The sequence below is a fragment of the Sycon ciliatum genome, chromosome 4 (genome assembly GCF_964019385.1).
Source record: "Sycon ciliatum chromosome 4, ocSycCili1.1, whole genome shotgun sequence".
Classification (NCBI taxonomy): Eukaryota; Metazoa; Porifera; class Calcarea; order Leucosolenida; family Sycettidae; genus Sycon; species Sycon ciliatum.
Window position 1 is genome coordinate 7764786 of NC_088646.1, and position 28000 is coordinate 7792785.

Consider the following 28000-nt stretch of genomic DNA (forward strand, 5'->3'; position numbering starts at 1 on the left):
CGTACATGTTGTACGCACGGCCGCCGCGGCGCCGTGTATGCATGCCTGTCATGACAGCTCGCCGAACAGCGCTTCGGCCAACCACATGAATAGAGCTAGAGGGGCCCAGTTGATGTTACGTAATTAAATGTTGAGTCGGACCATGGGCATGGTTGACATACTCACATAGCAGCTAACTTGCTAAGCTCCTCGTATCATTATCAAGCCTTTCCGGCCGAAGGGTTTCCTAAGCAGTGGAACTGGTGATGGCAAACAGATATTTGCATGCACATTGTTACACAGTCATTGTTATGTTTGCAAAGGACGACATCATGGTACTACAGAACAGTGTTTTCGGCTACATGTTCGACGTGGCGTGATTGCATCGTATGCTCTCACCATCACAGAATATGAACTGAAACTAGCATTTGAAATTTTTAGAGCAATGTTAGTCTGCGCCTTGAGCCCCTGCGTTCTTCAGCGCACGACCTTACTGTATTCAGACTACACAATGAACATGTAGATGTACGTGTACATTCTACACTGCGTGAGACATGCACTGATTGTCCATCATATCCGGACACAAGTGCACATAACACATAGGATCAGGATTATTTTCAGCAAAAAAAGTACTGGACCTTGTCATCAGTTCTGGCATGATGGAGAATTTACTGGTATGCACGATAATGAATTGGCACGTAGCAACCTACACGATAATAGTGTAGTGACACTGAAATATGGCACCAAATGGAAAGCTTTCCAGAATTAAATATGCGGCGCACGATGGTTTGGGTCACTGTGTGGCATTTGAACAATAGAGAAGCTAAGTGGTGCAAGAGATTGATGTGATGATGTCTTGCTAGACAGAGGAGCTGGCCATGGGAATGCAGCGCTTGCACTGGGCATTTCTACCCAGCCACCAGCTTCTGTCGGTCCACAGTTGTAGGTCACAACATTCAGACTTCCCATACTGTCCGTGCGTAGCTGGTCAGCACCCTCACTGAGTGTCCAGTTCACTGGCTCATTGCAACGGTTGATGACGGCCAGGTTCAGCTGAGAAACACTGCTGAATGCTGCAGCTTGAAGGCAAGACTTGCCACTCAGACCGTCTGGCAGTGTATTAGGTGTCACTGGCCCACCGGTGATGTTTACACGGTGCATGTCTTGACTTTGTGCAGCAACTGAGGATAGGTGAGCAAACAGCTGTGAGACTCCATTCATGTACACCTGTGTGGCATCAAATGTCTTCATACGCACCATGCCAGAGTGTTGGTCCCAACCCATTGTGTCCACACTCAGGAAGGCATGGTACTGCATAGACTGTATTGTTTCACCATGCTCCACACCAACTAAAACATGCGAGAGCATGTTCAGAGCGTGAGGTCCTCCATCATAGTCCAATTCAGTCTTGGCGTTCAGACCTTCATTGTACTCCGTGATCAGTACGCTGATGTTGTCTCTGTACAATTTCTTGCAGAACTTGACTGCTTCGCCATACGCGACCTGCGGCCATGTTGCTAGTGAGGATGTCCGTGTGACGTTGTCCCCTGATTTTGCATGCCCATCACTCCCATAGTCATGAATTGTCACGGCATCAAACAGGTGCTGGTACTTTGCTAGCGTCACTGACCATGATTCAGTAAGCTCTGCAGAAGAGGGGCATAGGCACACGTTTGCGAAGAAGAAGCATTCCCACGAGCTGCCAGTGTACTTCAGCCACAGGCACCCGGGCAGTCGGGTTGGCACTAATCACAATAGGAGTCGTAAGTTGCCGCTCTGGTCCATGCTTGGAATAAAAGATCTCGGACATACCGGCAGACAAAGAAGCTGCAATCTTACTGTCCGTTTACACTGGCCAGCCCGGCAGGATCTTGGATCAAGGCACCCGAAATCCCGCCCATTGCCGGCATTGGGCAGTGACATGCCTCAGCCCTGTGCTTACAAGCTCGTATAAAACACATCTTCAGTATGCTTGCTTACTTGGCCAAAATCCCCAGTGCAGAATGCCAGTCCGCGGCCTGTCAACGGGCCTGTCGATCAACACAGGCTAGGGCCTAGAGTGATTTATATGTACAACGCGCCTAGCAACCCGCCTGGCAACCCGCCTGGGCTCAGTAGAGTTGCACATACCGGTATACCCACCCTCTTTGCAGGGCCTGCCGGTACAGTGTATAATTACTGAAGAAATGCACATGACAGAGCATAACTTTGACTCTGACGCTGCCAAGAGGTAGGAGATGAAAGGACCAGGTGTGCACTGGATAAAAGGACGAAGAGCTAGGCCATGTTTTGAAATGTGGTGAAGGACTTCCATAATCTAAACTCACCCGTCTGTTCTTGAGGTGAGACTAGTCCCATTTCAGCTGCTAGCTGCTTAGGCATGAAGTCACCCAGGAAACCAGCTGGGACTGATATTTTCACCATTGGGAAGCGATGCCGAAGTTTGTTGATGAGGGGTTCCACAAGCTTCATGTACACATCAGCATCAGGAAAATGCCAACTGTATACCTTGTTGATATGTAGTTCATTGCCGATTTCAACAAAGCATTCCACACCGGTACAGAACGGCTGCAGTGTATCGATCTGCATGTCCCAGGTGCCCTCGTCCATTGTCAGCACATTTAAATCAAACACCGGCAGCTTAGCACCTGTCCGCGATGCCAAGTCCTTCACAAAGTTAGCCGGGGAGAATGTTCCCTCTGGGAACTTGTTGACAGCCGCACTCATATTGCACACTCTAGAATGTGAGCATGTTGTTGCATATCTACCACTGGTGATGTTCCAGTAGTTTGCCTGTAGCAGCAACCAGCAAACACAAAGGCATATGCAGTACTGATGCCAACACACCTTTGGGGAGAAGCGGCGCCAGTGTTCCGGAAACACAGAGTGATGCATCATGTGACGAATCCTGCATGCGGATCCTTCTTCTCTTGCAACAGTAAAATCTACCACACAATGGCAACTGAAATCCAAACTGATTGATGTACACTTGCTGTGCCGAAATCCCAGTTCAGTGCCCTCGAGCACAGATGTGAAGTGGCGTAGCGCCCTTCGGCGCTGCAAGTGTACATTGGTCCGGATTTCTCTTGTCAGAACTGTAGAACGTACTGGGAGTTCTACAATATTGGTAACGGTTATTTAGGACTCACCGCTGCAGATCTACTGCTGCCGGACTTTGTGTGTTAGCGTTAGCAATCAAATCAACTAATGTTACTTATAAGTAATTAGTTATCATGTCATAGCTTGCGACAGTCATCATGTGCATAGTCATTGTGGCGTCACCTACCACGGTCCCTCCTGGATGGCGTAGGTAACCCACTCTCAACGACTCCACTGCACAGACCAGAGCCGAGGAATCGTATGGGATCTGCATTACCGGACCCAGCACATCGTTCAGCCCGAACAGCTTGAAGTTCGTGGGAAGTTTGGCGCTACGGTCAATGGAAAGTTGCGCTGCTCCCTCCTTGTTTATGTGCCCGCTTTTAGCGCCCTGTCCAACAACAACTAATACTTCAAGGAACATCAGCCATAGGCACATCGACCATTCCACACCACGAAGGAGCTTCATTTTACTGATGGATCGCAAACAAACGACTACGAGTAGATCTGCCAGTTGCGTAGCAGTGAATTATTACTTTTGTGTGTTGTGTGCCGTTCATTCGTCCCTCTGATTGTCGTAATGATCACACGGGTGTGAAGGTCGGTGGTCTATGACTACCGGTATGTCGTAGTCATCATGTCATAGTCATCAGGTCATAGTCATTAATTTTGTAGTACAGTATAGTACTGGACCGGACTTTGTAGATTTCCTTGCACGTGCACAGTCATACTCCTACTTCATGTAGATTTACCATACACAATGCATTGATTACCATGGTTTACCGGCAGATATATCGTCATGTGGAGCCATATACGAGCAGCAGTCACCGACCGTGGTCACAGGCGCAAAACAGGCGCTATGGTTTGGTTTGGTTGCTGAAGTCGTTTGCAGAGCAAAAGAAGTCCCATTATAAGTTAGTTGCCAGTCTTCATGGTCTTGGCGGTGGCAAGTAGTCGTCGCAGGATGATGAACCCTCGTGTTGCTGGAATTGCCATGTTTCTGGCCGCTTTCCTGCTGCTGGTATCGTGTGGAATCGTCCAATGTGCTCTGAATGGTGGCCGGCAACTAGCAGATTCAGCTCATCTCACTATTGACAGGAAGGATGTTCTTCCAACGAACTTCAAGCTGTTCGGGCTGAATGATGTGCTGGGTCCGGTAATGCAGATCCCATACGATTCATCGGCTCTAGTCAATGCAGTGGAGTCGTTAAGAGTGGGTTACCTACGCCATCCAGGAGGGGCAGTGGTAGGTATATCCACCGCCCGTTACAGTACTAGTATGAAATGAGATGCATCATGACACACTCTGTACACAATTGATCTCAGTTTCTGGATTATACATCGTCTCCACAAGCGGCAGAGGCTTGAATAGTAGTGTTGTGTGTTTGCTGGTTGCTGCTACAGGCAAACTACTGGAACATTACCAGTGGTAGATATGCAACAACATGCTCACATTCTAGCTTGTGCGGCAATATGAGTGCGGCCGTCAACAAGTTCCCAGAGGGAACATTCTCCCCGGCAAACTTTGTGAAGGACTTGGCATCGCGAACGGGTGCTAAGCTGCCGGTATTTGATTTGAATGTGTTGACAATGGACGAGGGCACCTGGGACATGCAGATCAACACACTGCAGCCGTTCTGTGCCGATGTGGAGTGCTTTGTTGAAATCGGCAACGAGCTATATCTCAACAAGCAATACAGGTGGCATTTTCCCGACGCTTCTACTTACATGACCCAATGCAAGTCCCTCATCACCAAACTTCGGCAACGCTTCCCGAAGGTAAAGATATCAGTACCAGCTGGCGGCATAGGCAGCTTCATTCCAAAGCACCTGGCAGCTGATATAGGAATAGCGATGACGCAAGAAGAGATTGGTGAGTCGTGCATGCTGGGGTCTATTATAAATGTACACTTCGAATTATGGAATGATACAGTTATGATGCGTGTTATCAAGAGTACGTGAAACCCAGAGTGTGCAGCTTGGTTGGGTTGCTGTCACGGTGAAATGCCTGGATTCCAGTCAGTTTGGTGATATACATGTAGTGCGTGCACGCAGGATTCAAGCAGGCCTCCTGCTGCACTGCTGCAGCTCAGTTGTACGCACTACGTCACTTCCCACCGTATATCTGTGCACCAACTATGATGCAGGTCCGCCCTCATTATAACCATGATAACAAGTCAGGTTTAATAGTGCATAACATGAACCCTGTTTATTAGCGAAAAGAAATCTGGAAGATCAAAGATTATAGTCACAATTGTGCTAGACTCGCCCAAACATGCCCAGTAGGCAGTAGACTGAAGTGCCCATAACTTCGATGTCCGGATAACCGAGGTACACTCAAACGTCTCTTATCCGGACGCCTCAGATACGGGCACGTCTCTCTACCGGGCACCTTCAGCTTGGGTTCCTATGGTAAAATGCTTCGAATTTGGGGGTTTGAACTTTTTTTCGTATGCACAAGTGCTTATTTTGTCACCATCAACCTGTGTAATCCACACGTCGTTATCGATCGATCATGTTGGTATCCTTAACATGTGCAATGGTTGCCAAATAAACTTCTTCAACGAATGATATGATACATAGTAGATGAGTTATCCTGAAATACGGGCAAATCTGAGATACGGGCAGTGCCCGGTCCCAAGGTGCCCGGATAAGAGGCGTCCGAGTGTATGAGTATATCGGGTAAGGCCACACCAAGTTATTTCTATGTTTCGCGTCACCCGCCCGCGTACCTTTTCGAATCCTTGACAAGAAAAAAAAAGAACCTAGACGAGCCAATCGATGGATGTTCTGACGAACATTCTCTAGCCAGTATGGCAGATCAGAGGTTATCAGCTTCTCGATAATCTTGCATTCCAGGCAATGGTACGTAGAAGGTGCGAGAGATGAAAATTTATATTTTTCCAAGCCGTGCGGTAGGCCTAGGGCCTGCTCACCAAGCCGAGCAGAGATTCCAAGTGTCAAGGACTTCGAGATTTTCCACGATTGTGATAGAGCGGGATCCCACTCGACTCATATCAAAATGCAGGAGGAGCCATCCATGAAATCTCTGTATCGCCCCAGCCCAGTCTGCCAGCTGTCCTGTGACGACTTGTTGTCGTTTTGGATAGAAGTGACAGTTTAGTAGGGGTATTCTGTGTGCAACATGGCTCAGTACACATAGAATGGAGTTTTGTTTTTTCTTCTGTTTTTGTTTTTTTTCCGCCCGCCCGCGTGCCTTTTCCAGAAAATATCCGACGCGAAACATAGAATTAACTTGGTGTGGCCTAATACAATATACATGTAAGTATGTCAGTTTATGAGCACACTACACGTGTACAGCATTATGTGTGACTTTTTCAGTGGTTTACGTCAGTGCCAACCAATATAATTATCTTCGTCTTGCTTCAGCTCTCGTATAAAAAAATGCAACCATGAACAGTGTACCATTGCGTCTCACTAGCTTGGTCGTGGGTCTGATCTACTCACCTCCCACCGCTTTAGCCTAAGAGCTGCATCTGTGTCTTGACCCTAGAGGGTGGTGTGGCGTTCCTGCAGATGCGGTAAAACTCAGTCTAACTGAGTCTCACGTGAACCGTGATTTTCCCTAAACTAAGTCTAGCACCTCATCATTCTGTTCTTGGGTTGTGTACATGCAGAGTTGGCAGAGTCATGGTCAGTGACGCTAGCACAGTATCAACACCTGTTTGATGCTGTTACAATCCACGACTACGCCAGTCTCGGACACTCCGAGCACGGGGACAACATCACGTGGACATCCTCGCTAGCAACATGGCCGCAGATCGCCTACGGTGAAGCAGTCAAGTTCTGCAAGAAATTGTACAGAGACAATATCAGTGTGCTGATCACGGAGTACAATGAAGGTCTGGGCGACAGGACTGAGCTGGACCGTGACGGTGGACCTCACGCCCTGAACATGCTCTCGCATGTTTTAGTTGGCGTGGAGCATGGTGAAACAATACAGTCTATGCAGTATCATGCCTTTCTGAGTGTGGACACAATGGGTTGGGACCTTCACTCTGGCATGGTGCGTATGAAGACATTCAATGCCACGCAGGTGTATGTGAACGGAGTCTCACAGCTGTTTGCTCACCTATCCTCAGTTGCTGCACAAAGTCAAGACATGTATCGTGTAAACATCACCGGTGGGCCAGTGACACCTAGTACATTGCCAGAAGGTCTGAGCGGTAAGTCTTGCCTTCAAGCTGCAGCATTCAGCAGTGTTTCTCAGCTGAACCTGGCCGTCATCAACCGTTGCAATGAGCCAGTGACCTGGACACTCAGTGAGGGTGCTGACCAGCAACACAGGGACAGTATGGGAAGTCTAAATGTTACGACCTACAACTGTGGGCCAACAGAAGCTGGTGGCTGGGTAGAAATGCCCAGTGCAAGCGCTGCATTCCCATGGCCAGCTCCTCTGTCTAGCAAGACATCATCACTTCAAACTCTTGCACCACTTAGCTTCTCTATTGTTCAAATGCACGTAACTCCACCCATAATAGAATCAACATAGAATCTGAAGGCGTAGGCCGTAATTATTATTTTAGTACGTGGCTGTGGAGTATATTAATGTTCATGAACTGCATTTCAAAGTAAATTTATGGCAGCAGTTGCACATGCCAGTACAGTCATCAAAACTACCTGCAAAGTAGACAGTGGCATATGAAGTAAACCAGACACAGAATCACGTCTTTGTCTACCTAGACGGTTAGAGGCATTGAACTCACGACAGTAGTTTAGTACACATAGGATACTGCAGCAGTGAGCACTTAAACATTCGCTCAATACTCGATTGATTTTGAGCTGACGCATGTGAAAAGGCGATGCAAGAATGACTTGCTGGTTCGCACTTGGTGTTCAACAGACTCTCCTGGCTTGCAATAGCGGGCAGCAATGACTGTCCTTGATGAGCTTGGGTTTGCTGTCATCCTCTTTCAAAGGGATTTCCAGGGTGCCCGAGATCAACACCGGCAAAGTAAAACTAAAGTTATGTTGGCAATTGAACGAGGAAAAATGCTCATCAGTTCGAGGAAGAAAGATTACCATTGCATAATATATTTCTCGGTTCCATGTAATCAGTAGAGCTCCAACAGGTTACGTACTGAGCTCAACTTTCTTCCGCTTGGCAAGTGGTTCTGCAAAATGAGCAAGAATAAACACAGTCCAAAACATGCCATGTTACATTTTAGCCTAGCTCACGTTCGACCCAGAGACAACGGTACAGGATGTAACGGCAAGCTCCCCAGTCCCAGTCCGAAGCTCTCTGTACGGCTCATACAATATACAGTTGAGCTCACTGAAATCCGACCCAAAGTGCAAAACTGACGCCCTGGACCAATTCCGATTACACCACTGTGCTCGTACATGTGTACATCCAGCCGCATTCATACCACTTCCAGGGCGCCAAGGGCCGTGCAAGTAGAGGGCGCCAAATATGCACTTTGGGTCGGATTTCACCGAGCTGCACTACTGTAGCACAGCATGTGACCGCCAGATCCCTACAATGCTCAACGATCGACAGCGGCCGCGCCGTTGTGGCCTTGGGTTTTTGCATCTTGTCTAACAGTTAGGAGTACAAGTATTTCTTTGAAGTACCAGTGACGAGCTTTGAGGAGTCCTTTTCTTTCTATTTATTCACACCATGGGCCGGTTACGGAAGCGGAAGTTGGCACGAGCACAGCTGGAGCTACTGCGGCTTTAACAGCAGCAGCATCAATGTCTTTCAGCACGAAAAAGGTTGTGGGGGCAAGAAGTTTAGTGGGAGGGCATATCCAACGACGTTCTCGGAAGACCTATGCCCTCACCTTAATGCCCGATCAGTAGTCCTTCCCATAAGCTTCTATTTGTATATTTCATCCTTCCCATAGTATAATAGTAATAATATATCGGTACAACACGTTAATGTACTCCGTGGTTTGGTGTTAGAGGAACACATACAACTCGACTACAGTCAAATCGCTAATAACGACTGTGGATATTACGACAATTCGCGAATAACGACAGAATTTCCATGCCCAGAGCAAAGTCCCATCTAACTGTAATACGAAATGAGACTACGGGTATAACGACACTTCGCAAATAAGGACACTTTTCTGATGCCCCGCCGAGTGTCGTTATACCCAAAGTTGACTGTACATTGGTGCCCAACGCTTGCTCAAACGCAACCGACGACCCATCATACCCCGCGAGTAGGTACGGCATGAGGACACAGCCTGTTGGGGCGGGGAACAGTGTAGCAAGAAGGACCCACGGATCTGTGTGATCTCTGGTAGCGTAATCGGTAGGGCGCTGTCCCGGAAAGACAGGGGCTGGGTTCGAATCCTGCTCGTGGATCCTGCTTTTGCACCACACAACACAAGCCCCATTCAGCTGCAGAAAGGTACACCTAGGTTGACAATGCTATAGTCACACAGCCTTTGCCTTGGCAATGACCGATAGCACGAGTTTTACTTCGTGTCGGGCATCAACTATACGCTTGCACAGTGCTCGTCCATATCTAGAGATAAGTTTTATTTTCAGTTCTCAGCAAAACGAGACAAACAGCGGGCACACCCCATCCCTCCCAAACAAGCCTATTTGTATATATTCTCTAACGTTGCGTATAGCAGAAACAGCAGCAGCAACAAGTAGTACTAGTACATACCATGAAAGTGCTTTGCTGTTCTGAGCCTCACGCTATCCACCGTCTCCTCTTGCATAGCCCACTCCAACACCAGCCTTCGACCATACAAGTGAGTGCTGGCACTCAGAGCGTCAAACGCTCGCTGGGAACAGAAATACACGTAAAAGGCAGCAGAGTATTTTACATAGGCGGCGAGGTGACACTAATTTGAAAATCACAATCAACAGAACCGGCTGAATCGACATACCACAAGGCTTATTTCCATTGGCAACAGAATACAACAATAGCGCACACACAGTAGCGCCCTTTGCATTTCTTCCCACACTACAATTGTAATGACATACCGGTAGCATAAACCACTCAACTCATCAACCGCATCACATGAAACACACGATTCAACAATGTCTGTAATCTGAGTCGTTACCTCAGCTTCTTGTTCGGATAGGAAGTCAACAAAGCCGAAACCACGGTGATTGTTAGTGCCAGGTTTCTTCGGCAGTCGCACTGTGTTAATCTGCCCATAAGCCCTGGAGACCAGAAGGAAAACGATAGGCACAATATCATCCACTCACCCACGTGAACTTCAAGTCAATGCACTTCACACGTAAATAATTGTGTCAACTGCCATGCACAGCAAAGCACAGCAAAGCACAGCATGGCAGTGTATGTGTGTGTGAAGTTATGGATGAAGTTGCCCTAGGGTAAAGGCGTCACAAGGAATTTGCTGCGTCTCTCCCAGTCTCCTGATAGAACAGATGGACAAATACTAATAGACACGGTACAAACTTGCAGCTTCACCCACAGTATGACAGTCACCTTACATTGCCCACACAAGTGTGAGACAGTATTGCCCGTAGATTGAACCACACAAGATGGATATGCAGTATGCTCTACTAGGTAGCAGTAATAATGGTAAGTGCACAAAGAAAAAAATAAACTAGTCTGCAACTCTGCATACAGCCGTGTGCTTACTTGAAAAGTTCCCGGATCTCTTTGCCGTTTGCTTCGAAAGGAAGATTGCGAACAAGAATTTTCTTGCTTGGAGCTGCAGAGCTTTTGGCACGTTTACCGGCGCGTGGGGCAACTCTATGAGGCAGAACAACAATGAAACACAAGTCCATTTATGTCTGTAATATGGCTTCACCCACAAAGAGATGATGTTTAAACACACATACACAAGCACAGCGAATGCCTTGCGTCTGTGGCAGTCACAGGTACCTGCAAAGCCTGCTAACTTACTTTGTTGTACGATCTGACATCTTCAGCTCTACGTTGTGATCATCAATGCTATGATGCTGTGAACAAGAGAGAGAGAGAGACCACAAACGGTTAGCATGGAAAGTCAACATAAACATGCGAGCCAGCGGAGAGAAAAGAGGCAAGTAAGAGAGACACAGAGAGAACCAAAAAGGTGAAACCGAGGGATAAAAAAGAAAGAATGGGTGTGCGCGTCAGTCAGTGTGAAAGTAACGGGAGAAAGTAAGTGGACATACCTGTAAGTTCTTGATGGCCTCCATAGCATGCTCTCGTTGCGCAAACTCCACAAAACCAAAACCCATTGATAAGGTTTTACCTGCATTGAATATGTACACATTGCACAGCACAATGAGGACATTGGAGAAACCAAAGGCTGATGTGACACTGGACATACTGTAGAACGGATAATTTTAGCGACTATTAATTTTAGCGTTTTCCCATTGTCAACCGGTTTTATAATAGCGACATTTTATTTTAGCGATTTGCAGCGATCTTACTCACGGATCACCAGTGCACTACTAATGTCTCAACGGATTAGCGACTTGAAACTTAAGCGAAAATGAGTCGATCGCTAAATTCACTTGGGTTTTTACGTCGCTAAAATTACCCGTTCTACAGTATGTAGTTTATGGAGCAGACCCCCCCCCCCCCCACACACACACACATACACACAAACTCATACATGCCCATCGCGGAAGTGATGATAGCGAAGAGCTATGTTAGACATAGCAACTTGTGCTGGGATTACACCATTCAACAGCTTGAAAGGCTGATGAATTGAACGCCACCAATTTTAGCCTGGTGTCCACCACACAGCTGATTGGAGTGGCTTTTTCCGGCCAGTGAATCCCTATTTTTCATTTTTTTACACACCCACACACCACACTACATACTCCGGCATACACTGTCCTGGGTGGTTACAAACACACACACACACACACACACACACACACACACACACACACACACACACACACACACACACACACACACACACACACACACACACTTGTACTTGTACTTGCTCACTGCCAAAACTGGTCACGTGGGTCTCCCCGGGAGAGGGGAGAGAGACTCAAAAGGAATCTTGGAAAGATGACTCAATTGGCCATTGAACCACCCAGCGGCCGACACCCCCTGAAATCCCCAAACTAGGGTGGACTTGAAATGATCCCACTTACGGGCTCACCACACCTCAGTAAGTGGGTGAGGAAAAGGTGCAGAAAAAGGATTGACGGCATCAGGGTATCCGTCCCGGGATCCAACTGCAGGTACCCCTGCCCCCAGTGAAAGTAATACTTGGTACTAGTGTGGGTGGCTAAATCAGAGTGGATCTGATATAAGCTTCACTAGCACCATTGATTACACAAGAGTTAATCTAGCCAGAAGCAGTCCATGGTTAACAGGTATGTATACTTCAAATAGAAAGTATATGAACCCTGAAACCAACAAAGGTGGTACACACACACACACACACACACACACACACACACACACACACACACACACACACACACACACACACACACACACACACACACACACACACACACACACACACACACACACACACACACACACAGTAGACACACAGTAGACACACAGTAGACACACACACACAGTAGACACACACACACAGTAGACACACACACACAGTAGACACACACACACAGTAGACACACACACACAGTAGACACAGTAGACACAGTAGACACAGTAGACACAGTAGACACAGTAGACACAGTAGACACAGTAGACACAGTAGACACAGTAGACACAGTAGACACAGTAGACACAGTAGACACAGTAGACACAGTAGACACAGTAGACACAGTAGACACAGTAGACACAGTAGACACAGTAGACACAGTAGACACAGTAGACACAGTAGACACAGTAGACACAGTAGACACAGTAGACACAGTAGACACACACACACACACACACACACACACACACACACACACACACACACACACACACACACACACACACACACACACACACACACACACACACACACACACACACACACACACACACACACACACACACACACACACACACACACACACACACACACACACACACACACACACACACACACACACACACACACACACACACACACACACACACACACACACACACACACACACACACACACACACACACACACACACACACACACACACACACACATACCACCTTCAGCTCTCAACTTGGGCTCGGCGGGTCAGAATCCAGCAACGGTAGCCGTCGGTTGTTACACTGAGCGCCACAGTTAAATTTAAAAGCCTACTCCGCAACACAGCAGCATGTGCACCGCATGCTGCATGCTTCGATGCATCACAGTTGCAGCACTTCAACTCAATTACAAAATACAACAGTGTGAGATGCTGCGCTGACCACCAGGGGCTGATACTGCTGGTCGATGACTTTGAGTTTGAGGCACTGGACCAGCATTGCAGACTACGGCAGTTAAGAAACGACACAGCAGTGTACTGACAGACTACGGCAGTGACAGTGAATACATGTGTGGGTACCTGGATTCTTAGGGTCCTTCTTCTTGGCAATGGTCACACTCTGAATTGGTCCAATCGACATAAATACCTGAACACACGCACGCACACCCGCCGGCAACAAAAGCACACAGTATTATTACTCTGGAGTTGGTATACCCTTGCTCACATTCGCCTAGATATACCTTGGTGAAAAGGCAGGGAACATCTTCGCCACCCAACACCCACAGTTGAGATAGTGAAGAGAGCCCCAAGTTTATAGCTCGTCTTGTCATAGTTGATTGCGTAAGCATGTTCAGGGACAGAACCATTCAGAATTTACTAGAGGGAAAAGAAGTGTGCACTTGAAGAGGGACTTACCGTCTTCAGCGTGTCCTCTGTAGTTCTGAAGTTGAGGTTCTTCAAAAACAATGTACTCTGCTGCTGTGCTGCGCTGTCGTCATCCACATCAGCTGCAAAGTAGAATACGTACACACGTAGGCACAGAGAGGATCATAACTTTATGTTAAAACTTACTCTGACCAAACAGAACTGCAACACAACACTCAAGACTAGCTCCGGCCAGCTTCACCACAGTCATTCTTTCGCTGTCATCAATCAGTCTACAAGATCGCTGTCCACAATCTTAGTTGTCACTGGCGATACTTGGAAAGGAAAACCTGAAGTCCTGTACCACAACTGAGCACAACTTACCATCACCTCCCTTGTCTTCCTCGTCCTGAACACGCACACAGACACACAAGATACACATATTCAACAGTGGGCGTTAGTCAATACTGTCTTGACAAAAGGTCACGGCAATAAGACACCACTTTATCTTGTTGGGAAAGCATCAATAATGAACATTCCTAACGTGTATGACTGGAACAAAGAGGCGCCTGGATAACAAGGACAGTAGCAGGTCAGCAGCAGCAAGAGCAAAATATGATAACAAACTTACAGAGTCAGCTGATGCTGGAGGTGGACCGGAGAATACTCCCTCTGGACACCACTCCAAGAACAAAGGCCGGTCCACAAACTAAAAGACAGACAAGTTAGCAGACCGTACACAGACAAACAGACAGACAAAGACACACAGAGAGAGAGAGAGAGAGAGAGAGAGAGAGAGAGAGAGAGAGAGAGAGAGAGAGAGAGAGAGAGAGAGAGAGAGAGAGAGAGAGAGAGAGAGAGAGAGAGACAGTCAGAGAACAGTTACCACAATTCCAAGCTGATATCCATGGTTTGCATACGACAGAACACACAGCACAATGACTATACAAACATCACACAAAAACTGAGCTCTCCATTGCACAATGAAGGAAACACGAAGAATCTACGGCTACATACCACCAGCTATATACAGAAGTACAGACCAATGCATATGGCCGATTGGTTTGCAGGCCTGCCTGCGCATCATGAGGTCCCGAGTTCAAGACCCGCGCTGGTAGCAGGGAGCGCGTAAAATGACTTTTAGGCGCGTTGAACTGTGTAGGGTCAACTGGGTACTTACAGCTCGGAGTGAGAATAACAAGGATGCAGTTTACAGGGGTATGGGCCGTTACACGCCCGATCGGTTGAGAGACTAGCCTCCTCTCCCCTGACTCACTTGTGAGGTCTGCATTCGCCACTAAGGTGAACAGGCATAGTGGTGGCCTGCGGATGAGAAGGCTACTTTGTGTGTTTCTGAACATTCAAGCGATGCCGACGCGGATCCTGCTGTAATATTATTATTACCGCCGACCTTGAAAGAGGTACGGTGCACATGTACTGCAATCTCGCACATACCATATTCCACCGAATGTAAGTTGTACCTTTTCACACTAAAGTCCAAAGGCAAAGAAGGGGGTGCGACTTACAAATCAAGTGCGACTTCCTAATCATGCGCATATATTGAAACAATATGGCTCAGCAGTACGCGTGGGGAACAACCAACTTTCCTAATATGGTTCAGACCTGAGATGGGGGCGCAAGATACAACTGAGTATGACTAAATTATTCCTAGATGACAATGCCTCGTCAAAGGTTTCTTAGAGCAACGGGAAAACACGGTATACGAACATGGTCTGATAATCGAAAAATTTGCTTTCTGCCCTTTCTCAGCTCTCTCCCTCTCTCACCCATCCACACTACAACCTGGATCAGCTTCCCAATAACTCACTTAATCCAAAGCACTTACACAAGAGCAGTATAGCTTTTTGTAGGCTGCCTTGGCTTCTTCAGGATCCGACATTTCAACGATACCCGAGACACCAGAGGGAGGCAACACCACGCGTAAGACATCGCCGAATGGTACGAAGACCTTGCGCAAGCTACTTGCTGTCGTGCCAGATGGTAGGTCCTTTGCCAAGATGACGGTTGCGCTGCGCTTTATGGCACCCTGTGCAGCCAAACGAGGAACATCAAGCAAACATACAGCAGTAAGTTCTGATAAGATGAAGAAGCCACACCATTGGACCATTGGACGCCCATCGCCGGAGGCGATGATAGCGATGCTACAGCAGAAGCCATAGCAACTTGTGCTGGAATTGCACCATTCAACAGCTTGCAAGGCTGAAGAATTGACCGCCACTATTCAGCCTGGTCTACACCACACAGCTATGAAGTGGCTTTTTTCTGGCCAGTGAATCCCTACTTTTTGGTCTTTTTTATTTATTTTTATTTTTTCCCGCACACACATCACACCACATACTCCGGCATGCACTGGCTGTTGGTAACCACCCAGGAGAATGAAAGAAAAGTCAGAAAGAGTCTGAGAAAGAGAAGAAAGACATGTGTGACCATAATCGCCGGGAATCGAACCCGCAACCTATCGATTGGAAATCGCTGCACATACCACTGCACAGAAGCCACACACACACACACACACACACACACACACACACACACACACACACACACACACACACACACACACACACACACACACACACACACACACACACACACACACACACACACACACACACACACACACACACACACACACACACACACACACACACACACAGATACACGCAGATATACACACACACACACACCACACAGATACACACACAGATTATTAATATTATTATTAGTTTTTTCTTATTTTGTTAGGGATTTCCCAACAGGCAATGTTTCCTTTTTACTGGGAACCCTAAATGAGACTTTGAGTGAGCGTGAAACAAAGCAGGCGACCCGGCCAGGCGACAAGATGGAGGCAGCGCATTCCACCTGTCGGCACCAAGATACGCAATGGGGCAATGGATGGGGGGGGGGGGGGGGCAGATACACACACGCACACACACATACACGTGTATACACATGTATACAGGGGCTTTTTTTTCAAGTATTAGTTAGTTTAGAATTTTTCGCTCTGTAGCTACTCCCCTCCACGCCCATCCTGTGATGGACATGGAAGGGCCAAAGGACATGCCCTCTTCCACAGGTTCAAGGGCTAGTATAGGTGGAGTTTCTGGAGTTTGCGAAGACCACCTGCGCCTGGTGGACTGTTTGCCCAGATTTGAAAGTACGCTGGAGAATATTCTCAAGCTAGTCACGCAAGAAGTGAGTGCCTCACTTGACAGAGAAGCTTATCTGCTGAGGAAAATCAAAGACCTGAGTTCCCAGCTTCAAGCGCTGCAGTCGCAGTTTGAACTCCTCCAGCGCCCACAACCTGACTGTGAGAAAGCTCAGGATGCTGATACTCAGGACGAAAATCTGAAAATTCCTAAAAAAAAGAAAAAATGCAGAAAAACAAAAAAGAGAACCAGCCTTCCCAAGAAGTCCAAACCCATCAAGTGGAAGACAAGCCCAAGCCCACTGATTCCCCCAGCGACCCCCAGCCATCGGTACCAGTTCCACCACTCTGTGACACTGACGGGCTCTGGGAACTGGTTACAAAGATCCCACCCAGCAAAGGAAAGCGACGAGCGGTCCTCTGGATTGGAAACCTGAGAGACGACATAACTGAGGAAACACTGACTGCTTACCTGTCCACACGTGTGGATCAACTCGGCCTCAAGGAGTTTACAATCCATAACTGCAAGCTGTTCATCAAGTTGGGTAAAGTCCGTGCTCGAATCACCGTCAACGCAGCTGATGCGCCAACGGTTACTGGCCCTACATTCTGGCCACGTCCAACCTATGCTCGACCATGGGTGTTTGAACAGAACCCCCGGCGCTCCCAGGGCAACGACAAGAATCCCCGTGGCAATAGCAAGGATGACAGCAACACACAACAGGGTCACCCCACCAGCAACTTGGCCTCTGAGGGATCCCTGGCAACAACAACCACCTCTGACGGACCAACCTGGGAGCCTCCTGGCGGTAGCGGTACTGGTGAAGCCATGGACTCTGGCACTGACATAGTTCCTGATGATTCGGAGACAGGCAACGGCAGTTCAGGCGAACAACCCCAGCTGCCAATGCAGCCGCCACCGCTGAGACGACTGCCGCCTAAGAAATCTCACTAAAATGGCCAAACACCATCGTATTCTCCTCACCAATGCCTTCACTATGTCCAACAAAATTGGCGAGCTGCAGCACGCAGTCCGTACACACAACATTGATGTCGCAGTAGTGACGGAAACGAAGTATGGACAGAGCACTCTGGACTCTGATACACTTGTACCTGGATACACAGTAGTTCGCAAAGACCGGAATGAGGCAGGAGGTGGTGTAGCTATTTGGGCTAAATCAGAGCTCTCGGTTACTCAGCTCACCCATGTCGCTTGCGGCTCACAGGAGGTGCTGTGGGCATCAGTGTCCACGCACGACGGGCGCCGCACTGTCCTTGGTGCTATCTACCGACCAGGATCATGTGCCGAGACTGACACTTCTCTTATGGAGTACCTGGACAGTGTTCTCGACAATGTCCGGCACCTGGGGTCAAACCTAATTCTGGCGGGAGATTTCAATGTGCATAACGCTGGATGGCTGCAGAGCAGTAAGACAACTCCTGCTGGAGAGTCACTTGAGGTGCTATGCGCAACCCACCAACTCGCCCAGCATGTGCCACATGCCACTAGGGGATCAAACACCTTGGACCTAATCCTATCTGATTTTTCCACCCCAGTGTCCACTTCAATCCAGGCTCCCCTCGGGCGGTCCGATCATGCTGTAGTGGTCTCTAACTTCCAAGCAGTAGGCCCGAGGCGTGAACCTACGACCTCCCGCAAGGTTTGGCGCTATGCCTATGCCGACTGGAACCGGCTGAGGGCACACTTCCGTAGGCTAGACTGGCCTTCACTGCTATCCGATGACCCCAATCAATCGTGCGAAAGAGTGACTGCTGCCATTCTTTGCGGAATGGAGCAGTATATTCCCTCCAAGGTACTCGTTACCCGGCCATCCGACCCGTCTTGGTGGACACCAGAATGCAGCTCCGCTGTCGAGGCCAAGGAGAGATGTTGGAAAGCATGGAGGAGGAACCTTGCCAATAATGTCCTGAAGGCCTCCTTTATTGCTATAAAGAGCCAGCCACAAACCACACAATGCAACATCCAACAGAAAAAGCTTACCTTCTGCAATACATCCAGCTTAACACCATGCTGCAGGAGGAATTCCTTCGTCTCCCTGACCAGATCCGTCTCACCCAGGGCAAGTCGCACTGCTTGGCTTTTGGAGCTTTCCTGTCAGTAAGATTCATAACATCACAAATGCAATCAGACTAAGGCTGAAATGGCCCAATTTCACAAATATAATTATGCCTGGGTTCAACATCTGTGCTGTCAAGTATACATCAAGTATGGATGAGATATAACGTTGTACATAGACCACGTAGACAATCTACATTGCACACGACCACGACAGCCAGCTTTGATGCAGAAACAGGCGGAGGTTCTCAAAACACATGTATTCATATCTGCTTCAAGAACTGAAGCAGCATGACGGTACGGTACATGTAGTAGCGTTGTGGTGTCACTAACTCACCGCATCCAGAACATCAGCCTTGGACACGCCATACTTGGCGGCAACGCCACCGGCAACAGCATCACCACCCATGAACAGAGTGTTCCAGTTTGTCCAGCTGCAAGAAGAGGCACAGACAGTAAACACGAAAATCTAATGTGCGCTGTTGGCAAAACTACTGCTGTTCAACCACCTGACACCTCTTTCTACTGTGTGATTATGTTATCACTCATGGCCGTTAGTAGTGATTCCCGTTGTATCCATGCTGCTGGTCGCACTTGTGATCATCATAACTGTATTGCGTGAATGCATGATCCTTCTCGTGTTTCATTGCGGTGCCACTATGGATCTATGGCCCGATGCTTAGGTTATAGTGCATTGTAGACTTACTTTTCTTTGTGTAGTTTCAGTCCACACCGCGGACTGCGTGATCTGCCTGTAGCTGTGCGCAGAAACCTGACGCTGCGCGCGTGGTATTTGTTTCTTTCGCTTCCGGTGCATTCTTACTGTACGGTGTGGATCTACCCTTGTGCATATATTAGCCTGTAGCCCTCTTTAGTCGGGGCTTTTTTCCTTTGTTCCTTGCTGGCAGAGTGTGCAATTATTTGGTTGTGTGAAAAGAGAATCTTCCAATACTCAATTTCAGAACTCGTGGATGTTCTAAACTTGTGGGGTACAGTTGAGCCCTGGGCTCGACTTGTACAAGAAACATTGGTCCTTCGAGCCGGATCTCGAGCCGGCTATTGTGACGCCTCTGAGGCGAGATAAGCCATGGAGAGTGGCAAAGAGCTACGTCGCTCAACCAGAACGAACAAGGGTTGTGAACCCAATCGATTTTCTCCGGAAGGAATGATCTCCGAACAGGAGAAACGACGGAACAGTCCGTCACCAACGCTGACGGCAGCGTCAACAACGTCTTCCAGGAAGACAAATGCTACCAAGAGTAGCAGGACTAGTGCTAGTAGTGCCATCAAGAGAGCGAAGCTGCTTGCCGCCGAGGTAGCGGAAGCAGAGAATATCGCGGAGTTGGAAAGAGTAGCCCGCGAGAAAGAACTCGCCACGCAGAGAAAGCTCTCGGAGATGCGCTTGTCGGCACGGAGAGCTGCACTGGGTGAAGATGCGGAGGAGCTTCCCGGTGATAGCGATAGTGATACGGCTGGTACCCCTCCTGTGGAAGAGTATGAGGAACGACAGTGGGATTTGCGTCGTGATACCCGTGAGCGTGAAGTCTCTGATCTCGTAGATACTTCTAGTGCTCAAGTAAGCCCACAACATCTTGGAGTCGGAGCCACCACACCCGCTCCACAACATGATAAAGCCACTGTAGTTCGGTCTCAGGCTGTGAGTAACAGTCATACACCTAGCCAGACAGTACAGGTACCAGATGCTTGTGATAGTCAAATGCCAAGGCAAGCACTTGTGCCAGATGTTGACCTGCTCTCTGACTGGAATCCTTTCCCTGTACCAAATGTATGTAGGAGTCCAGCCACTGCCACTGGCGTACCACCAGTACAGCCCAGGCCAGACACCATCAGTACACATGAATACTGTGAGCAGACACTGTCAGCCGCTAAGTTTGCCCTAGCCGAGACTGAGAGGAAACTGCAGGCTATGACCATGGAAATGGAATGTAAAGAGCGTGCGTACTGTGACAGGCTGGCCCTCGAAGCCTCTGCACATCACGAGCTTTGTGATACACTGCAGGCCGCAGAAGACCAAAGGTCCGATCTTACTTGCAGACTGAGCGCTGAAAAGAAAGAGTCTGCGGTCCTAAGACAGGAACTCACTGCCCGCGACAGACAGCTCGAGTTGCAGCGCCGAGCACTAGCAGACGTTCAGGCTCAGGTGGCCAGCCAAGCGAAACAACTTGACGGCGTCAGGGAGGAGCTGGCACAAGAGGCTGAAGCCCGCGGGAATGAGAGAAGAGAGCTGGAACGTGAGTTGAGTGCCCGGGAATCGGAGCTGGAAGAGCTGAAGAGTCAGCTCGGCGCATACCGCCAGGGCACACACGAGGCCGCCCCTCCAACCGACCAACGTGCCAAAGCGCCCAGTACAGCCACAGCTGGAGTGGATTCGGCATCCACTGTGTCAGACTCAGTTGGAAGGACGATGACGACAGCCATGGCGCAGCTGGCCGAGGTTCTGGCCGAACGCCTACCTGTGGCAAATGCGCAGCCGCAACCAGCGGAATCCCACCCGAGTGATCTCCAGAGAATGGTGGCGAGACAATCAGCTGGGAGAGACCTACCGAATTTCTCTGGAAACCCTGCTACATGGCCAATGTTCCACCATATGTACCGTGTCTCAACACAGGAGTGCGGCTTCAGCAACCATGAGAACATGGCACGCCTCCAGAAGGCGTTGAGTGGTAAAGCCAAAGAGGCAGTCATGGCCATGCTCGTTATTCCAGACAATGTGGATAGAGTCATTCGGACTCTTGAAACCCGCTTCGGACAGCCAGAACAGGTCATACAAACCATCATTGACAACGCTCAGAAGCAGAGAGCGGTGAAAGAAGAGGACTTTGAAGCACTGATCGACCTTGCCAATGTGGTAGGGAACCTCGTGGCAACGATGCAGCTGATGGAGAGCACGGGACACATAACAAACCCAGCGCTGCGACAAGAGATCGTCTCCAAACTCCCCAGCAGCCTACGACGTTTATGGGGGGAGCACATACGCACTCGGGACCAGGAAGTGACCCTCGAAACGTTAGCAGAGTGGCTGGAGGAGAGAGCGGATGCTGTGTCCCGCGTGAAGCGACCAGCTATGTTCCCGGCGGATAGTGCGAAGCGCCCCACATTCCATCGAGGCAGCACGTTCGCCGCCACCGAGAAGCAATGTGCCTTCTGCAAACGGTCCGGCCACACCACTCGGGACTGTCGAACGTTTGCCAAGAAGAGCGTCAACGATCGCTGGAAATGGATAAGGGCCGAGAGTCGTTGCTTCACCTGCCTAGCTCATGGGCATCGATCCGGTAACTGCCCGAGCAAGAAGCCATGTGGGTTGCAAGGGTGCGACCGCTTGCACCACCATCTGCTACACCCAGCTAAACGACCGGACGACACACGCACTAGTGGCCAGAATCCAGATCAGCCCAACACAAGCTCTCAAGCTGTGGAAGGACATACGTATCTTGTCGGCAAATGCAACCGGCGCGACCGAGTCATCCTACGCACAGTCCCAGTGACGATCCGAGGCCCATCTGGTGTAGTCCGTACGTCAGCTCTCCTTGACGAGGCCTCCACGGTGACCCTTATGGATGCTGCCATTGCCAAGGAGATTGGAGCCGAAGGACCCCGTCGCCCGCTGTTTCTCACCTGGACTGATGACAGCAATCAGACAGACAAACGGTCGCAGAGTGTCCGTGTCGAAGTTGAAGGAGACGGCGGAACGTTTTCACTGGACAACGTGAGGACAGTAAGCAAGATGGACTTACCTGAGCAACAGATCGACGTACCAAAACTGAGTAGCCGCTGGCCTCACCTAGCCGACAGCCCCAAGATCGTTGGAGCCAACACGAAGCCAAGACTCTTGATAGGCCAAGACAACTGCCACCTTATTCTTCCCCGCGAGGTAATCGAAGGACCGCCGAGCGCGCCAATGATGACGAAATGCAAGCTAGGCTGGTCAGTACATGGCAATGACAGGGCAGGAGTCGCACAGATCGAACATTGCCACCTTGCAAGAACCGCTGACGATGACCTCCATCAGCTCATCAAGGAGTCATTCAGCACGGAGTCTTTTGGTGTGAAGGTCACCTCCAACAAGACCAGCTCGAGGGAAGAAGTCCGTGCCGAGAGGCTGCTGGAGTCCACCACCGAGCGAGTTGGCACCCGTTGGGAGACAGGTCTGCTATGGCGCTCAAGTGACATCGCCCTCCCCGAGAGCTACAAAATGGCCAAATCGAGGCTGATGTCTCTGGAAAGGAAGATGGACCGAAACCCAGCCTATGCAGATCAGTACTGCTCTAAGATTGCAGAGTATGTCGCTACAGGCTATGCGAGAAAGCTGACAGAGGAAGAGCTGGACCAAGACAACGTTGGCCGCAGGTGGTACTTGCCACACTTTGGAGTAGTTAACCCCAACAAGCCAGGGAAAATTCGTCTGGTATTCGATGCAGCAGCGAAAAGCAACGGCATGAGCCTTAATGATGCTCTAGTCAGTGGACCAGATCTCCTCAATCCTCTTCCGAGTGTCCTCTTCAAGTTCCGGCAACACCGAATTGGTTTCGGCGGAGACATCCAACAGATGTTTCATCAGGTACTCATCAGGAAAGAGGATCTGCCAGCACAGAGATTCCTGTGGCGAGGGCGTGACCGTGGCCGAGAGCCAGATGTCATGCAAATGACAGCAATGACATTTGGTGCCACATGCTCGCCGGCAGCCGCTCAGTATGTGATGCGAAAGAACGCCTCGGAGTTCACCGATCGGTGGCCTGACGCCGTACGGGCCATCTGTGAGAATCACTATGTCGATGACTACTATGACTCCACCGATGATGAAGAACAAGCCAGAAACCGAGTGGACCAGGTGTCGGCCATCCACGATGCTGGTGGGTTCCTCATTCGCCACTGGGTCAGCAACTCCAGAGAGCTGCTGCAGCACATTCCAGCAGAGCGCCGAGCAGTTGACGCACCGACATTCAACAGCGGCACGGAGCTGCCCATGGAGCGAGCGCTTGGTCTGAAGTGGGATCCAGAGACTGATCAATTTAACTTCCGCCTCAGTCAACGCCTCGTTGACCAAGAAGCTAAGTCACCCCGGCCAACAAAGCGACAGGCACTCCGCATGATCATGTCAGTGTTCGACCCGATGGGGTTTCTATCCTGTCATACCCTAGCAGCACGAGTCCTTCTGCAAGATGTTTGGCGCACTGGAATTGGGTGGGACCAACCCCTACCGGACAGTCTGCTGGAAAAGTGGCGTCAGTGGTGGGGAGGTCTCCGCGAGCTAAGTCACATCGTTGTACCCCGCTGCTACTGCCTGAGAATGTCAACGAGGAAGTCATGTCAGTTTCATGTCTTTGGCGACGCTGGCTAAAAGAATACCTGCCCTGCCTCCAAAGGAGGACGAAATGGCATGGTGCCGATCCAAGACCTGTGAAGCCTGACGACATTGTTGTGATCGCCGATGGAAGCCTGCCGAGAGGCACTTGGCCGAAGGGACGTGTTACTGCTGTCTATCCCGGCCCAGACGGACGAGTGCGAGTAGCAGATGTGCAGACGCAGACCGGCACCCTCCGACGACCTGTCAGTAAGATCTGCGTCCTGGATGTCCGACGATAGGGTGACCGATGGATCGTCACCGGGGGGAGGATGTTGGCAAAACTACTGCTGTTCAACCACCTGACACCTCTTTCTACTGTGTGATTATGTTATCACTCATGGCCGTTAGTAGTGATTCCCGTTGTATCCATGCTGCTGGTCGCACTTGTGATCATCATAACTGTATTGCGTGAATGCATGATCCTTCTCGTGTTTCATTGCGGTGCCACTATGGATCTATGGCCCGATGCTTAGGTTATAGTGCATTGTAGACTTACTTTTCTTTGTGTAGTTTCAGTCCACACCGCGGACTGCGTGATCTGCCTGTAGCTGTGCGCAGAAACCTGACGCTGCGCGCGTGGTATTTGTTTCTTTCGCTTCCGGTGCATTCTTACTGTACGGTGTGGATCTACCCTTGTGCATATATTAGCCTGTAGCCCTCTTTAGTCGGGGCTTTTTTCCTTTGTTCCTTGCTGGCAGAGTGTGCAATTATTTGGTTGTGTGAAAAGAGAATCTTCCAATACTCAATTTCAGAACTCGTGGATGTTCTAAACTTGTGGGGTACAGTTGAGCCCTGGGCTCGACTTGTACAAGAAACATGCGCATATAACAGAGAAGCCCATAGCGGCCAAACCAGCATCCCGAAGGTGGCACTCATGTAGCGCACTGCGCCTGCATCTACTGAGCAAAGGCTCACATAGTGTGACTATCACTTCGATTTAAACACTGCATCACACAGTGTTACTATCACTTCGGTTTAAACACTGCAGCATGAGTTTAGTGGTAAGCCTAGAGTTTTCAATGCGGACATATTCGCACACATTACAACTACCTCTACATGTCAGTACAATTATGGAGTACTAGAATAATAAAATGCCTCAGGAACATCGGGTTTGCAAACTTGCACATACGCAGCCTGGATTTATCCCGAAACACGGAAATCCCACACAGACTTATCCCAAACCCCATACTACCGCACTGCTGGGTACTAGTAAGTAACATTCCTACCCATTGCACTTTAAAACCATGTACAAAAAATGGCACCACAACCAGAAATTCATGCCACCGATTTTAGTATTGCACTGGAAATAGACAAACTGGCCACTTACTGCACTGCGGAGACTTTTGCGGCTTTCTTTTTCTTGTATGATGACGTGTCGGCTGACTCTGGCAAGTGCACAGAAACCCAGATAGGCAATGTGGGTTACAAACTCACCCATGCATAAAACAGGAACACGCTTGTGCCATATGTATGTATGCTATCATGCCCAGTGGCATAACAAACGCGTGCAGCAATGATTATGAAAGAAAACAGCTTTCCTACAAGAGCAGTAATAGTGCTACATACTGGTATACTGAAAAGTCATTACCTTCCTGCTCTACTCGTTCTATTTTCGCCTTGGCTGGCTGGATGTGAAGGACACGGCCCTGATGAAGTGACAGCACAGAGTGGCAGCAGCAAAACAATAAGGAGCACAAATAGGTATACAACATTAAAAATGAATTCAATCTCTTGACAGCTGTTTCACCATTGAATGCGCACACATGTAGAGAATGATGAAGATCATAATGCAGAATTTCGCTGTGACAAGATACTAGCCCAACCCAGCAGTTGATGACACCTGTACACAGCACACGGTGTCTATAGTTAATGCTATGTGCTGAAGAATCGAAGGCGCAAAGTCAAAAGATGTTGTACTTCAGACGTTCATCGAGTCTTGAGAGCACGGTATGTTGCAATGATGACAGGGTCACTAACTTAGACTGGCCATATCCAGCATCACAACAGGCAACACACCTGTACTACAATGTACATTGGCAGCCAGAATACAGTAGCACTGCCGAGCGCCGAAGAACAATGCGCCTAAGAACGAACAGGCCAGAATTTTACCAGGTGCAGGATACTCTAATGTACATGGTGGCTCAACTGTATAGACAATTCTATATGAAAAATAAGAACAACCTAGGCTACGACCCTGAACACCCAGTTTTTCGGAACCAAGCAGTACTGTACAGTACAAGGACGTTGTTCCAGGCAAGACACGGCAGTCGAGTTGACCGTACCTGGAAATGTGTGCTGTTCAAATCGTTGAGAGCCAGGACAGCGTGCTCCGGCATTAGATACGTCACAATGGCAACGCCTTTCTGCTTCTTCGTCTTCTTATCAACCGGCAGCACCAGCTCGGACACAGGTCCTGGAATAGGCACACAGACAGGAGCAACACAAGCAAACAACCGCTATGCTGGGCTGCAGGACCTCCGGCAAAAGAATAGTGGAGATGTACACTGTTACAGGGAAGAAGTTTCAAGTACTAGCAGACTGCCTTGAGCTTCAACTTTCCATGGTGCCTGTCTCTGCGAAATGAAATCATATCTGGCAGTATGGCATTACAGTACTAGCACATGTATATGCATACACCGAGTAAACCGTCCAGTAGTGCTAGCATCTCAGGGTCTTGTAGGCTGCACAGTGCATCTACATGAACACGTGACACAACAATGCATGCAGTGATAGTGGTACTCACCCTTTGCTTCGAACAATGGCCTCAGCTCCTCTTCAGTCACACCGTAAGTCAAGTTCGCAACAAAGATACGCCCAGACTACACAACAGCAAAAAGCGCACAGCTACCATCAGTGTCTGCGTGATAACAATGTGAGTACAGGTACCAAGTATGTTGTGCAGTACACAGTCTGCTGTGCGCGCTGATCAACGCACACAAAATCATTCCAAATCAACATTGTTCTGAACATAACTTTTAGGCTACATGACTTGATGGCAAGTTGATGCTGATGCAAGCTCTACAGAATACAGTTACGTGTCAGTTATCCGGCATCGTCAGGATCGGACACTGTTAATGTATGAATGTTTAGGATAACTGAAACTACATGTCCATCCCATGTTCACACATCAAAAGGGCTGCATAGCATGATTCTACCTGTATTCTTAGATGCTCTGGTACTACGATGTAGTAACAGCCTGAGATAGCCACCGTGCTAATCTATATAATTCTGTATGGACTGACATGTGTGTAGCGTTAAAATAAAGGCAACGTTTCTCATGATTTCTCATGATTGTAAGTATACAGTGTACGAGCTGTCAGTGCGCTGCTGGATAAGTGACATGCCGGATAACTGAAAGCTGGATAAGCGACATGCAACTGTACTACAGAGGCAGTGTGCTTTAACCTGCAATCTCTGAGTAACAACGAAACAGCCCTATTTTACTTCCTTTTGTGTACCTCTTGTGTGCAACTGAACTATAAACGTGTACACTGCAACGAACTGCAGCAGAACGTTCTACTGTAAATAGCACTCATGACACATTGTGACAATGTTATAAATCATTCATTACGAAAAAGCAAATTACCTCAGCAAGGCTTTC

The 28000-nt window shown here is 48.9% G+C and overlaps 3 protein-coding genes across 3 annotated transcripts; 1 reads left to right on the plus strand and 2 right to left on the minus strand.

Annotated features, from left to right (window-relative positions):
* Positions 1 to 315: 315 nt before the first annotated feature.
* Positions 316 to 3640, minus strand: LOC135814228 (uncharacterized). The gene is made up of 3 exons (XM_065327319.1): positions 3266 to 3640; positions 2307 to 2772; positions 316 to 1625 (listed from the first exon to the last, which is right to left on the minus strand). Exons 1-3 carry the CDS (start codon positions 3545 to 3547, stop codon positions 745 to 747), a joined length of 1629 nt encoding a protein of 542 aa, XP_065183391.1. The 5' UTR covers positions 3548 to 3640; the 3' UTR covers positions 316 to 744.
* Positions 3641 to 3921: 281 nt separating this feature from the next.
* Positions 3922 to 7932, plus strand: LOC135814229 (uncharacterized; the record flags this gene model as incomplete). The annotated part of the gene is given in 3 exon segments (XM_065327320.1): positions 3922 to 4324; positions 4483 to 4951; positions 6717 to 7932. Coding segments are annotated over 3 exon segments (1659 nt in total). The 3' UTR covers positions 7592 to 7932.
* A 122-nt stretch (positions 7933 to 8054) lies between these two features.
* Positions 8055 to 27212, minus strand: LOC135814230 (probable RNA-binding protein 19). The gene is made up of 17 exons (XM_065327321.1): positions 27143 to 27212; positions 26682 to 26812; positions 25988 to 26045; positions 25727 to 25784; positions 19372 to 19468; positions 18960 to 19070; positions 15635 to 15835; positions 14420 to 14497; positions 14173 to 14197; positions 13840 to 13931; positions 13504 to 13570; positions 11194 to 11273; positions 10940 to 10995; positions 10673 to 10786; positions 10125 to 10227; positions 9722 to 9842; positions 8055 to 8213 (listed from the first exon to the last, which is right to left on the minus strand). The coding sequence occupies exons 2-17, from the start codon at positions 26733 to 26735 to the stop codon at positions 8173 to 8175; spliced, it is 1356 nt and encodes a 451-aa protein (XP_065183393.1). The 5' UTR covers positions 26736 to 26812; positions 27143 to 27212; the 3' UTR covers positions 8055 to 8172.
* Positions 27213 to 28000: the final 788 nt, after the last annotated feature.

Coding starts and splice junctions, on each gene's coding strand:
- LOC135814230 (XM_065327321.1), bottom strand. CDS start 26,735: ATGCCGGAGCACGCTGTCCTGGCTCTCAACGATTTGAACAGCACACAT. Junction 26,046..26,681: donor TGAACAGCACACATTTCCAG/GTACGGTCAACT, acceptor TCACTTCATCAG/GGCCGTGTCCTTCACATCCA. Junction 19,071..19,371: donor AGGCTGATGTTCTGGATGCG/GTGAGTTAGTGA, acceptor TCTTACTGACAG/GAAAGCTCCAAAAGCCAAGC.
- LOC135814228 (XM_065327319.1), bottom strand. CDS start 3,547: ATGAAGCTCCTTCGTGGTGTGGAATGGTCGATGTGCCTATGGCTGATG. Junction 2,773..3,265: donor GCCATCCAGGAGGGACCGTG/GTAGGTGACGCC, acceptor TTGCTGCTACAG/GCAAACTACTGGAACATCAC. Junction 1,626..2,306: donor CTCACCTCAAGAACAGACGG/GTGAGTTTAGAT, acceptor CCTCTTCTGCAG/AGCTTACTGAATCATGGTCA.